The 11,325-nt window shown below is 37.3% G+C and overlaps 1 protein-coding gene across 1 annotated transcript in view; it reads right to left on the minus strand.

The window, feature by feature from the left end:
- LUZP2 (leucine zipper protein 2) overlaps positions 1-11,325 on the minus strand; it is a 412,454-nt gene that overhangs the window by 263,273 nt on the left and 137,856 nt on the right. Inside the window, exon 5 of the mRNA XM_042782748.1 lies at positions 3,820-3,882. Within this exon, the coding sequence (XP_042638682.1) occupies positions 3,820-3,882 (63 nt within the window). The remainder of the gene's footprint in view (positions 1-3,819; positions 3,883-11,325) is intronic.

Consider the following 11,325-nt stretch of genomic DNA (forward strand, 5'->3'; position numbering starts at 1 on the left):
AGGGGGAGGCCTTCAAGGAGATGGATTGATACGGTGGCTGCGATGATGGGCTCAAGTATAGCAGGGATTGTGGGGCTGGCACGGGATCGGGCAATGTTTCGTTCTGCTGTGCACGGGGTCACTATGAGTCGGAAATGACTCACGGCACTTAACAACAAACAACAACAATGCTGACTGATGTTAATAGAGAATGGGAGATTACCTCTTCATATAGTATATATGGATTGTCCAACTCCACTTTTATTCTCCCATATTAATCATGTTCTATCTTTCATGTGAAAGAAAGAATTGATTTTAATCATTTTATGTGTTCTTTTATAAGTACTTAGTTACACTGAATGTACAGAATAAAGTTTAAGCTTTTCTTCATAATTTAGATTCATTACTATAACATCAGCTATTGTATTATAGAGTAATTCATATAAGACCTACTAAAAAAAACCTAGAAATTATTTTCTACATTAAGCAACTATGAATAACTAGATTTCGAATTTTGCTATAATCTAAAAATAATTTGTAGAATTTCCTCTGACAGTAATTCATGATTTCTATGCATTGCATATTCCAAACCTCCTCCAATTTTCAATGAATTAAAAAGGAAAATCTCATCTCAAGATTTCATGAAAGAATATGCAAAGTAACAATAAATACTTCCTGAGTGAGAACATCCATTTTTGTAATATATACTAAATTATACTTTGATGGATTGCTTTTAGCTGCTTAGCCACATTTTAAAAAGTAAAAATTGTCAGAAGACACTTCACCAAAGAGGACATTCACACAGCCACCAAACACATGAAGAAATGCTCACGATCATTAGCCATTAGAGAGATGCAAATCAAAACAACAAGAGACAATCTTGACCCAGCACTAGTAGCAAAGTTCAACAAGACAGAAAATAGCACATGCTGGTGAACACGCACAGAGTTTGGGACCCTCGTACACTGCTGGTAGGACTGTAAAATGGTACAACCACTGTGGAAAGTTGGGCAATCCTACTTCCGTAGTGATACTGCCTCAGAAACCCAAGGAGGGGTCGCTATGAGTCAGGGCCGACTCGACGGCACATAACAACAACAACAACAACTGTGGAAAGCAGTATGACGATTCCTTAAAAAGTTGGAATTAGAAATACCATTTCACCCAGCAATTCCATTACTAGGTACATATCGTAAAGCAGTGAGCCAAGACAAGAACAGAGATATGCACACCCATGTTCATTGCAATACTATTTACAATAGCAAATAGATGAAAATAACCCAGGTGCCCATCAGCAAAAGAATAGATAACCAAACTATGGTACATACACAAAACAGAATACTATGCAGCCCTAAAGAATAAGGTAGACTCTGTAAAACATGCAAAGCATAACATGGATGAGCTTGGAGGACATTACGCTAAGTGAAATAAGTCAATCACAGGACAAATATTGCATTAGTCTGCTATTGTAAAAAGTTAATGAAAGGTTTATATATGGAAGGAAATTTTCTTTGTTAGTTATGAGGAATGGGAGGGGAGGGATGGGAACACTGTGGATAGGTAGAGATAAGTATTGATTTGGGTGAAGGTCAATGTACCAAATGTGAGTGATCAACACATTGGCACTGAGGAAGAGGAAGACATAGAGAGGTGCATGGAAGGTACAGACAACAAAGATGAATCTTTTTGCACATACAATTCTGTGTTGTCAGTGAAGGTACACATTTATCTATGGGGATAGATCGGTGGACTGGCCGAAATATGAGATATGCCCATGACCATGTACAGGGTTGGCAGACAATGTTTCTACAGGTGTATTTGTATGTTCTGTAAGAATCCCCAGGTGTATAGTGGAGCTGACAAGAGACAAAATTTAGTCATTTCTTGGCTACAGCCAGCTACCCGGAGGGAGCCAATAGTTGGACCTGTGGGCTCAGGACCATGGTCACAGGGAACAGCAAGCTCAATTGGCATAACATAGTACACTAAAACATTGTTCCACATCCTACTTCAACAAGTAGTGACTGGGATCTTAAAACCTTGTAAGCTGCCATATAGATGCAATGATGAGTCTTTCCTCATCCAGAGCAAAGAGAAATGAAGAAAACCAAGTGACTGGTACACCATGCAATCCTTAGCCTATATGACTATGAGACCAGAAGAACTAGATGGTGCCCAGCTACCACTGTCAACCACTCAGAGGGGTATCTCTGTAGGAGATCCTGGATAGAGTGGGAGAGCAATGTGGAATGAAACTCAAAATCATTATAAAAAAAGGGGAGGGGGTGGTATCAGTTTTGCTGGTCGATAGAGCCTGATGGAACCACTGAGACTATAGACGCTAGCTGTTCCTCAGGTCTGGACTTCAACCCACTCCTGTGGCTACCAAGCAAACAAAAGACAGGTATGTGAGCTGGACCTTTACATTAGGTAGATGCACTCCTTGGAGAGATCAATCATGAGAGAATAGAAGGCTGTGTATGCACAGGGAGAGAGTTGGTGGGGGGGCAGGAATACATGGGAGGGAAGAACACAAGAAAGAGGTAACTATGGAGAGGAAATAGGAGGGGAGCTGGTGCATTGTGAGAAATTTCAGTCAATGTCATGAGACAGAGTATATGTGAGCTGCTGTATGGAAAGTGAATTGGCTCTGCAAATTTTCATCCAAATGACAATAAAAATTAAAAAAGAAAAAAAATTTTCAGAAGGATAATCTTCAAATACCTGAGGTATCACTATATATAGAATTTTCTTGATATTTTGTTCACTATATTGTGATTCTAAATGTAACTGAGGCCTATCAATTAGTACTATTTTTAGGGGAAGTAGTAGTGAATCACTGGTAGCATAGTGCCTAAGGCACTTGACTGCTAACCAGAAGGCTGGCGGTTCAAACCCACCAGCCACTCCTCGGAAGGAAGGTTGGGCAATCCTACTTCTGTAGTGATACTGCCTTGGAAACCCAAGGAGGGGTCGCTATGAGTTGGGGCCGACTCCACGGCAAATAACAACAACAACAACAAGTAGTGAATCAAATAATTAAATTTGCCACCATGTTCTTTGTAGTGTTAATATGACAGAAAAAAAAAAAGCCTCCTCTACTGCCATGAATGTTAAATTGTAAATTATTTCTATAAATGAATGAAGGGATAAGGGAAATCAATCAATTATAATGAACACATTGAAATACATTCCAACATTATGCAGCACATATATAAAGCATACAAGGATTCATAATAAGAATGTAAAGATAATATACCCTCTAAAACATTGAGAAGAAGGGAAAATATGAAAATTTGTTGAACTACAAGGCAAAAAGTATAAATATGCCCTAATTTTTTTTTTTTTTTTTTTTTTTTCATTTTAAATACCACAGGCACCTCCTTCTGGGAGCCACCCTTCTCTTATGTACAGGAGTGTTTATGGGGTTCCCAGGAACAGGGGAGAAGTTTTAGAAGATAACATATATTTCTAATGCAAAACTCCAATTCACTTTCTTTCCCTCATATGAATAATGTTTATAAACTGGCCAAACCATATTTGTACTATTTCTAGTAACATAGCAAATACAAGAGTCTATCTCTTGATGGAAAATAGAAGAGACTTGATACTCCATCAGATTCACAAGCCATTTGGTTGGATTTCTCACCTTATGGGTCACCAACCTTCAGTTTCTATGTATTTAAATTTCACTGGTTTTCAAAATATTATTGGAAATATTTGATATTGATCATTATATAGTCTGTTCAACTTGATCCAAAGCTCTGGGTTAAAATAAAAACACTTACACTAATACACTTTTTATCCAGTTGAAGCTAGAAGAATAGAAAATTTACTCACCTCTTCTGCATGGATACCACACAACTTACTTCCAGACAACAGCTTGTTTTTCAAACTTTTGTTCTGAGGAAAGAAACATAAGTTTATTATTGAAAAAAAATTATAAAATATTAAGAATTCCCGATAATATATCAGTATCATTTCTGTAGGCTTTGTTCACTGATAAGGTCTTCGTAACATGAGTTGTAATAAATTTATTTAAAACTTAGTTGAATCTATAATGTAAAAAAAATATGCTTTTAGTTAATGAAAATTGTGATTAATTAGCATTAGCACAACTATTAACAAAAGATGAAATGTATTTAGCACTTAGAATACTGTCCTACTCCCTTATGAATGTTTGTCTTATATTTAGCCTCTGTTTCATTATGTTTATATATTATTTTAGAAGCAATTTTAGTTTAAAATCTCTAATAGATATTAATTTCTTAAAGTAACCTGTTAAACTGCAAGTATTTATTTCTACTATTATCTGAATGCTGGTCATCTTATACCCTATTGTAATATAGCCTCAGACGTATCAGAAGGTCTTCCTTCACATTGAGAAATGTAGCTTGAAAGGACTCTTATATTTCTGATACCAGGATATTTTATTCAAGGGCTTCTTGATGCTTAGAAGCTATTTCTTCCTCTGAGTCTCAGAAATAAGCTCTCTCTTCTGGCTCTGAGTTCAGGCAAATCTGTTAACCCTTTGAATCTCCCCTAATTAACCTGGATTCATAAACAAATGCCATTTCCTTCTGATATGGAGGTCATATGTTCTTAATCATCTGAGTCTAAACCTACCATCAGTCTATCTATCTATCTGTGATCTATCTATCCATCCAGTAGTCTTTAAGCAGCTTATTGCAACTCATGTGACTCCATGTATCAGAGTCGAACTGTGTTCCATGAGGTTTCCAATGGCAGATTTTTCCGGAATGAGCTCATTAGACTTCACTTCATAGGCACATCAGGATGGATGTGAACAACCAAACATTTGGCAACCAGCCAAATGGTTAATCCTTTGCACCCACCCATGGATTCCAAATTTTCACAGACTTAATTCTGTCTCATTACACCCAGACTTTTCTGTCTTTTTTTCAAAGTCACTGAAGTACTTATCCCTCCTTTAGATTGGCAGGCTAAAGAAAATGGAGAACTTTGTAAAAGCCACAGAATTTAAAACTCTTATTGGCCCAACCAGAGCAAACAATGTAATACTAAAGTACAACTCATATGTAATGATTCTAAAGGAGAGCCAATATGGTGAGCACCATTGTGACATTGACTAACATATTATGTGGAGTGAATGAATAAATGATGGAATAAATATATCAAATTAAATAGCTGTTCAGTCACAATGCTCAACTGATTTTGCATGTTTTCCAATTTTGTTTCCTTACTATTCAGTAAGGGGATGCAGCTGCTTCACTTTGAAAAAATCCTTTATCTGTTTTTCCTCCTTTTAGCTAAGAGTTGAAATTCCAAAAATTTCATTTAGAATTTCAATACTATTAAATGCTTTACAAATAGGGAGAAAATTAGCTTGAATTATTGAAATAATGCCTTTTTTAAAAATATTTGTAATCATCATACATCAAGGAACAAGGCTAGAAGTTTTAAAGAGAATGAAATATATATTATGCTTATTTGTAAATGCATGTGAGGTACAATGAAGGAATATATACTGATAGTTCTAACTCCACAGTTTCTCAGATGGGAGAGTAAAAAGCCTTCTTTAAAAAGGAGAAAATATGAGTAAAAACAGATATGAGAATTTATGTGAACACTAATCTTTTACATCTGAACAAATTTAGTTTATTAGAGATGAGGATAGACCTGAAACATGGTTGGGATGATACATTTAATTTCCAGCCAGTCTGGATAGAAAGACTTAATTGAACAGCTAAGGTGTTCAACAATGATCCCAGAAAGACTTGCCTAACAAATGCTGCTAAACTCATCCCTCTGTAAAGGCTAATCTAGATTTTTTTTTTTTCTGAAGTTAAAAATATGAAATTCAGAAATATCACAATGAACCCCAAGTAATATTTACTGAAATAAAACTTAAGACTCTTAGAAGAAAACAAAATTCAGGTACTCAAAAGTATATTATATACAATTCAGCATTCAATCAAAATTATTAACCACAACAGTCAAAACAGCCTGGCATTTGTATAATGATTGACATATAGACCAATGGAACAGAATTGAGAACCCAGAAGTGAATCCATCCACCTATGGACAGCTGACCTTTGACAAAGGGCTGAAACCATTAAATGGGGAAGAGATAGTCTCTTTTAACAAATGGTGCTGACAAACTAGATAAACACTTGCCAAAAAAATGAAACAGAATTCATATCTATCACCACATAAAAAACTAACTCAAGATGGAACAAAACCTAAATGTAAAATATAAAATTATAAAGATCATCGAATAAAAAATATAGGCAATTTAGAGCCCTAATAGCTCTGGTGGCATAGTGCCTAAGGCATTTGACTGCTAACCAGAAGGCTAGTGGCTCAAGCCCACCAGCCACACCTCAGAAGGAAGACTGGACAATCTACTTCCATAGAGATACCTCCTCGGAAACCCTATGAATCACAATGGACTTGACGACATTAAAGAGCTCTACTGGTAAAAGCATCCGGCTACTAACTAAAAGTCAGCATTGCTAACTCACCAGCCATCTCAGGAAGAAAGAGAAGGCAGCCTGCTTCTCTAAAGACTTGTTGTTGTTGTTGTTATGTGCCGTCGAGTCGGCCCCGACTCATAGCGACCCCTCCTTGGGTTTCCGAGGCAGTATCACTACGGAAGTAGGATTGCCCAACCTTCCTTCCGAGGAGTGGCTCGTGGGTTTGAACCGCCAGCCTTCTGGTTAGCAGTCAAGTGACTTAGCCACTATGCTACCAGAGCTCCCTTGGAAACCCTATGGGGCAGTGGCACTCTGTCCTAAAGTGTCAGTATGAGTCAGAATTAACTCAGTGGCACTAGGTTTGGTGTTTTGTATACATTGCTTAAACACGCTATTGGACAAAACTAAAAATACTCAACCAGACAAAGACAAACTACACAAGTGGGACCTTCTAAAAATTAAACATTTATTCACATTAAAAGACTTTGCTAAAAGAGTAAAAAGAGACTGGGAAAAATTTTTGTAAATGACATATCTGACAAGAGACTAATTTTTAAAATTTATAGACATTCTGATACCTCAACAACAGAATGACGAATAATATAATAAAAAAAAAAATGGATAGAACATGAACAGACACTTCACAAAAGAGGACATTCAGGTAGCCAAATGAAAGTATTACAATCATTGGCCATTCCCCCAAAAAAACCTCACTGACATCAAGTCATTCCAACTCAGAGCCACCCTCATTGCGTTTCCAAGTCTTTAAATCTTTACAGAAGCAGACTGCCTTGTCTTTCTTCCATGGAGCAGCTGGTGGGTTTGAATCATTAACTTTTTGATTAGAAGCCAAGTACATTAGCCACTACACTACCAGAGCTCCTTTTATTAGCTATTAAAACCAAACCATAGTCACTGCTGTGGAGTTGGATCTAGTCATACCCCTCCTTGAGTTTCTGAGGTAGTATCACTAGGAAGTAGGTTGTCCAACCTTCCTTCCGAGGAGTAGCTAGTGGGTTTGAACTGCCAGCCTTCTGGTTAGCAGTCAAATGCCTTATGAGATGCAAATCAAAACAATATATAATCTAACTGCAGCATTAACAGTGAATCTCAAAAAAAAAAAAAAAAGAGAGAGAGAGAAAAGAAAGCAATAAATGCTGGACAGGGTGTGGAGAGATTTGAACTCTCATACGATGGTGGAACTGTAAAATTGTGCAACTACTGTGGAAAAAGGTATGCTGCTTCCTTAAAAAGCTGGAAATAGAAATATCATATGATCCAGTAATCCCACTACTAGATGTCTACTTAGAAAATAAAAGCCATGACACTGACAGATATATGCACACTCATATTCATCGCAGCATTGTTTGCAACAGCAAAAAGATAGAAACACCTTAAGTGCCAGTCAATGGATGGCTGGATAAACAAACTATGGTAGGTACACACAAGTGAATACTATGCAATGTAAAATAATAACAAAAAATCTGCAAAACACCTCATAACTCGGATAGACCAAGAGAACATTACAGTGAGTGAAATGTTGTTAGGTGTCATCAAGTCTGTTCTGACTCATAGCAAACTTATATAAACCTTATGTACAGCAGAATGAAACACTGTCCAGTACTGTGACATCCTCACAATCTTTGCATGCTCAAGCCCATTTTGAAGCCACTATGTCAATACAATCTCATTGAGAATATTCAATTTTTGGCTGACAGCCTACTTTACCAAGCATGATATCTTTCTCCAGGGACTGGTCTCTCTCGACTACATGACCAAAGTTCAAGGGGCAAAGTCTCACTATCCCTGCTTCTAAGGATCATTCTGGCTGTGCTTTGTCCTAGACAGATTTGTTTGTTTTTCTGACAATCCATGGTATATTAAAAATAAATAAATAAACTCAAAATTCACCAATACCATAATTCCATTGCATATTGTTTCTTCAGTTTTCCTTATTTGTCCAGCTCTCAAATGCATATGAGGTTATTGAAAATACCATGGCTTGGGTCAGGTGCACCTTAGTTTTCAAATAAACATCTGTGCTATTTTACAGTGTAGAGAAGTCTTTTGTAGCAAATTTGCCAATACAATATTTCTTGACTACTGCTTTCATGGGTATTGATTATGCATCCAAATAAAATTAAATCCTTGACAACTTCAAACTTTGCTTTGTTTATCATGATGCTGCTTATTGGTCCAGTTGTGAGGATTATTATTATTATTATTTTATTTATGTTGAAGTGTATTCCATACCTAAAGCTATAGTCTTTTATCTTCTCAGTAAGTGCTTCAAGTCCTCGTCATTTTCATCAAAGAACATCACGGGTTATAAGGAGTCTTCCCTCAATCCTGATGCTGTGCTCTTCTTCACGTAGTTCAGCTTCTTGGATTATTGTCTCAGCATACATTGAATATGTATGGCGAAAGATACAACCCCGGCACACACCTTTCCTGATTTTAAACCATGCACTATCCCCTGTTCTATTCCAATGTCTGCCTCTTGATCTATGTACAGGTCCCCCACGAGCACAATTAAATGTTCTGGAATGCCCATTCTTTGCACTTTATACATAATTTGTTATGGTTTACGTAGTCTAATACCTTTGTTTAGTCAGTGAAACACAGGTGCACATCTTCCTGGTATCCCTTTCTTTCAACCAAGATCCATCTCATAGTAACAATGATTTCCCTTACCCCACATCCTTTTCTGAATCCAGATTGAATTTCTGGTAGTTCCCTGTCTATGGACTGTTGTTTTTGAGTGATTTTCAGTAAAATTTTGTTGTATCATAATTCTTTGGGTAGACACAAATATAGATCTCTTTCAATGAGTTTGCCAGGCAGGTACCTATCTTCCAAATTTCTTGGCATAGGTGAGTCAGCACTTTTGGTGTTGAAGCCTTTTGTTGAAACACCTCAATTAGTATTCTTTCAATTCCAGGAGACTTTTTTTTTCACCAATGCCTTCAGTGCAGCTAGGTCTTCCTTCGATACTATCAGTTCTTTTTCATATGCTGCCTCTTGAAATAGCTGAACATTGACCAATTGTGATAGTTGGAGCTGTGTGTCAACTTGGCTGGACCACAATTCTGTGTGGTTTAAGCAATTGTGATGTGGGTTATCCCCATGATGGGATCAGATGAGTATGTTTTGAGCGGCCAATCCATTGAAAGAGAGTTTCCCTAGGGATGTGGTCTGCTTCCAATATATTTATGTACATCCTGGGAAAAGAGACACTCTTCTTTAGATCAGGATACTGTTGTGGTGCCTACCACTGTCTGAGTGAACAATCCACCATTCAGCCTGGAGATCTTGGATTTGTCATTCATTGGAGTCAACAGCCAGTATACTGCCTGCCAACCTTGAGCTTGTCAGCCCCTGCAGCGGTGTGAGTCAGGAAAAGCCTCCAATTTGACGTTTGATCCAAGAATTTGGGACTTGCCAGCTTCTGTAAGTGTGTGAGCCATTTTGCTAAGATAAATTTCTCTTTCTCTATATGTATATGTAAGCTTTACTGGTTTTGCTTCTCTAGAGAGCCCAGCCTAACACACCAATTCTTGTTGGCACAGTGTCACTCCAGCTTCTTTTGATGCCTCCTGTGTCATTCAATATTTTGCCCATAACGTTCTTCAACATTATAATCTGAGGCTTGGATATTTTCTTTAGTTCTTTCAGTTTGAGAAATGCTGAGCATGTTCTTCCCTTTGGTGATCTAACTCCAAGTATTTACATATTTCATTATAATACTTTGTCTTCTTGAGCCTGCCCTTTGAAAACTTTTGTTCAGCTCTTTTATTTCATCATTTCTTCCATTTGTCTTAGGTATTCTACATTCAAGAACAAGTTTCACAGTCTCCTCTGAGATCTATTTTGGTTTTCCCTTTCTTTCCTATTTTTTTAATGAACTTTTGCTTTCTTTATGTATGATGTCCTTGATATAATCCTAGAACACATTTGGTCTTTGGTCATGGGAGTTCAATCAATCAAGCCTGTTTTTGAAATGGCCTTTAATTTCAGGTAGGATATAATCAAGGTTGTATTTTACCTCTTGTGAAATTGTTTTAATTTTCTTTAGCTTCAACTTGAACTTGAATACAAGTAATTGATCTGTTCCACAGTCAGCCCCCTGGTCTTGTTCTGAATAATGATCTTGAGGTTTTTCCACAGCCTCTTTCTACAGATATAGTTGGATCCCCATCTATTCCATCTGGTGACATCCATATGGATAGTCACAGTTTGTTTTTGTTGTTATTATGTGCATCAAGTCAGACCTGACTCATAGCGACTCCTCCTTGGGTTTCCGAGGCAATATCATGATGGAAGTAGATTGCCCAACCTTCCTTCCAAGGAGTGGTTGGTGTGTTTGAACCGCCAGCCCTCTGGTTAGCAGTCAAGTGCCTTAGGCACGATGCTACCAGAGCTCCTAGTCACAGTTTATGTTATTGAAAGAAGGTGTGTGCAATGAACAAGTTGTGGTCTTACAAAATTCTGTCATGAAATGTCTGGTGTCATTTCTAGCCAAGGCTGTGCTTTCCAATTAGCAATCCTTCGTTTCCAACTTTCATATTCCAATCACCAGTAATTATCAATGCACCTTTCTTGCATGTTTATCAATTTCAAACTGTGGAAGTTGGTAAAACTCTTCAATTTCTTCATCTTTGGCTTCAGTCATAGGTTTTCAGGCCCATTTTTTTCCAGAAGTAGTAGACTGAGACATATTTCTTACTAGTCTGCTTTAGTCTGAAAGGTCTACTGAAACCTGTCCACCATGGATGACACTGCTGGTATTTGAAATACAGATCACATAGTTTTCAGCCTCACAGCAACATACAAACCACTGTACAATAAATTTACAGACAAGCAGTAGTGAGTGAAAGCAGTCAATTAC

The sequence above is a fragment of the Orycteropus afer genome, unplaced genomic scaffold (assembly GCF_000298275.1).
Source record: "Orycteropus afer afer isolate SDZICR_OR568_19922 unplaced genomic scaffold, OryAfe1.0 scaffold00457, whole genome shotgun sequence".
NCBI classification, from domain to species: Eukaryota; Metazoa; Chordata; class Mammalia; order Tubulidentata; family Orycteropodidae; genus Orycteropus; species Orycteropus afer.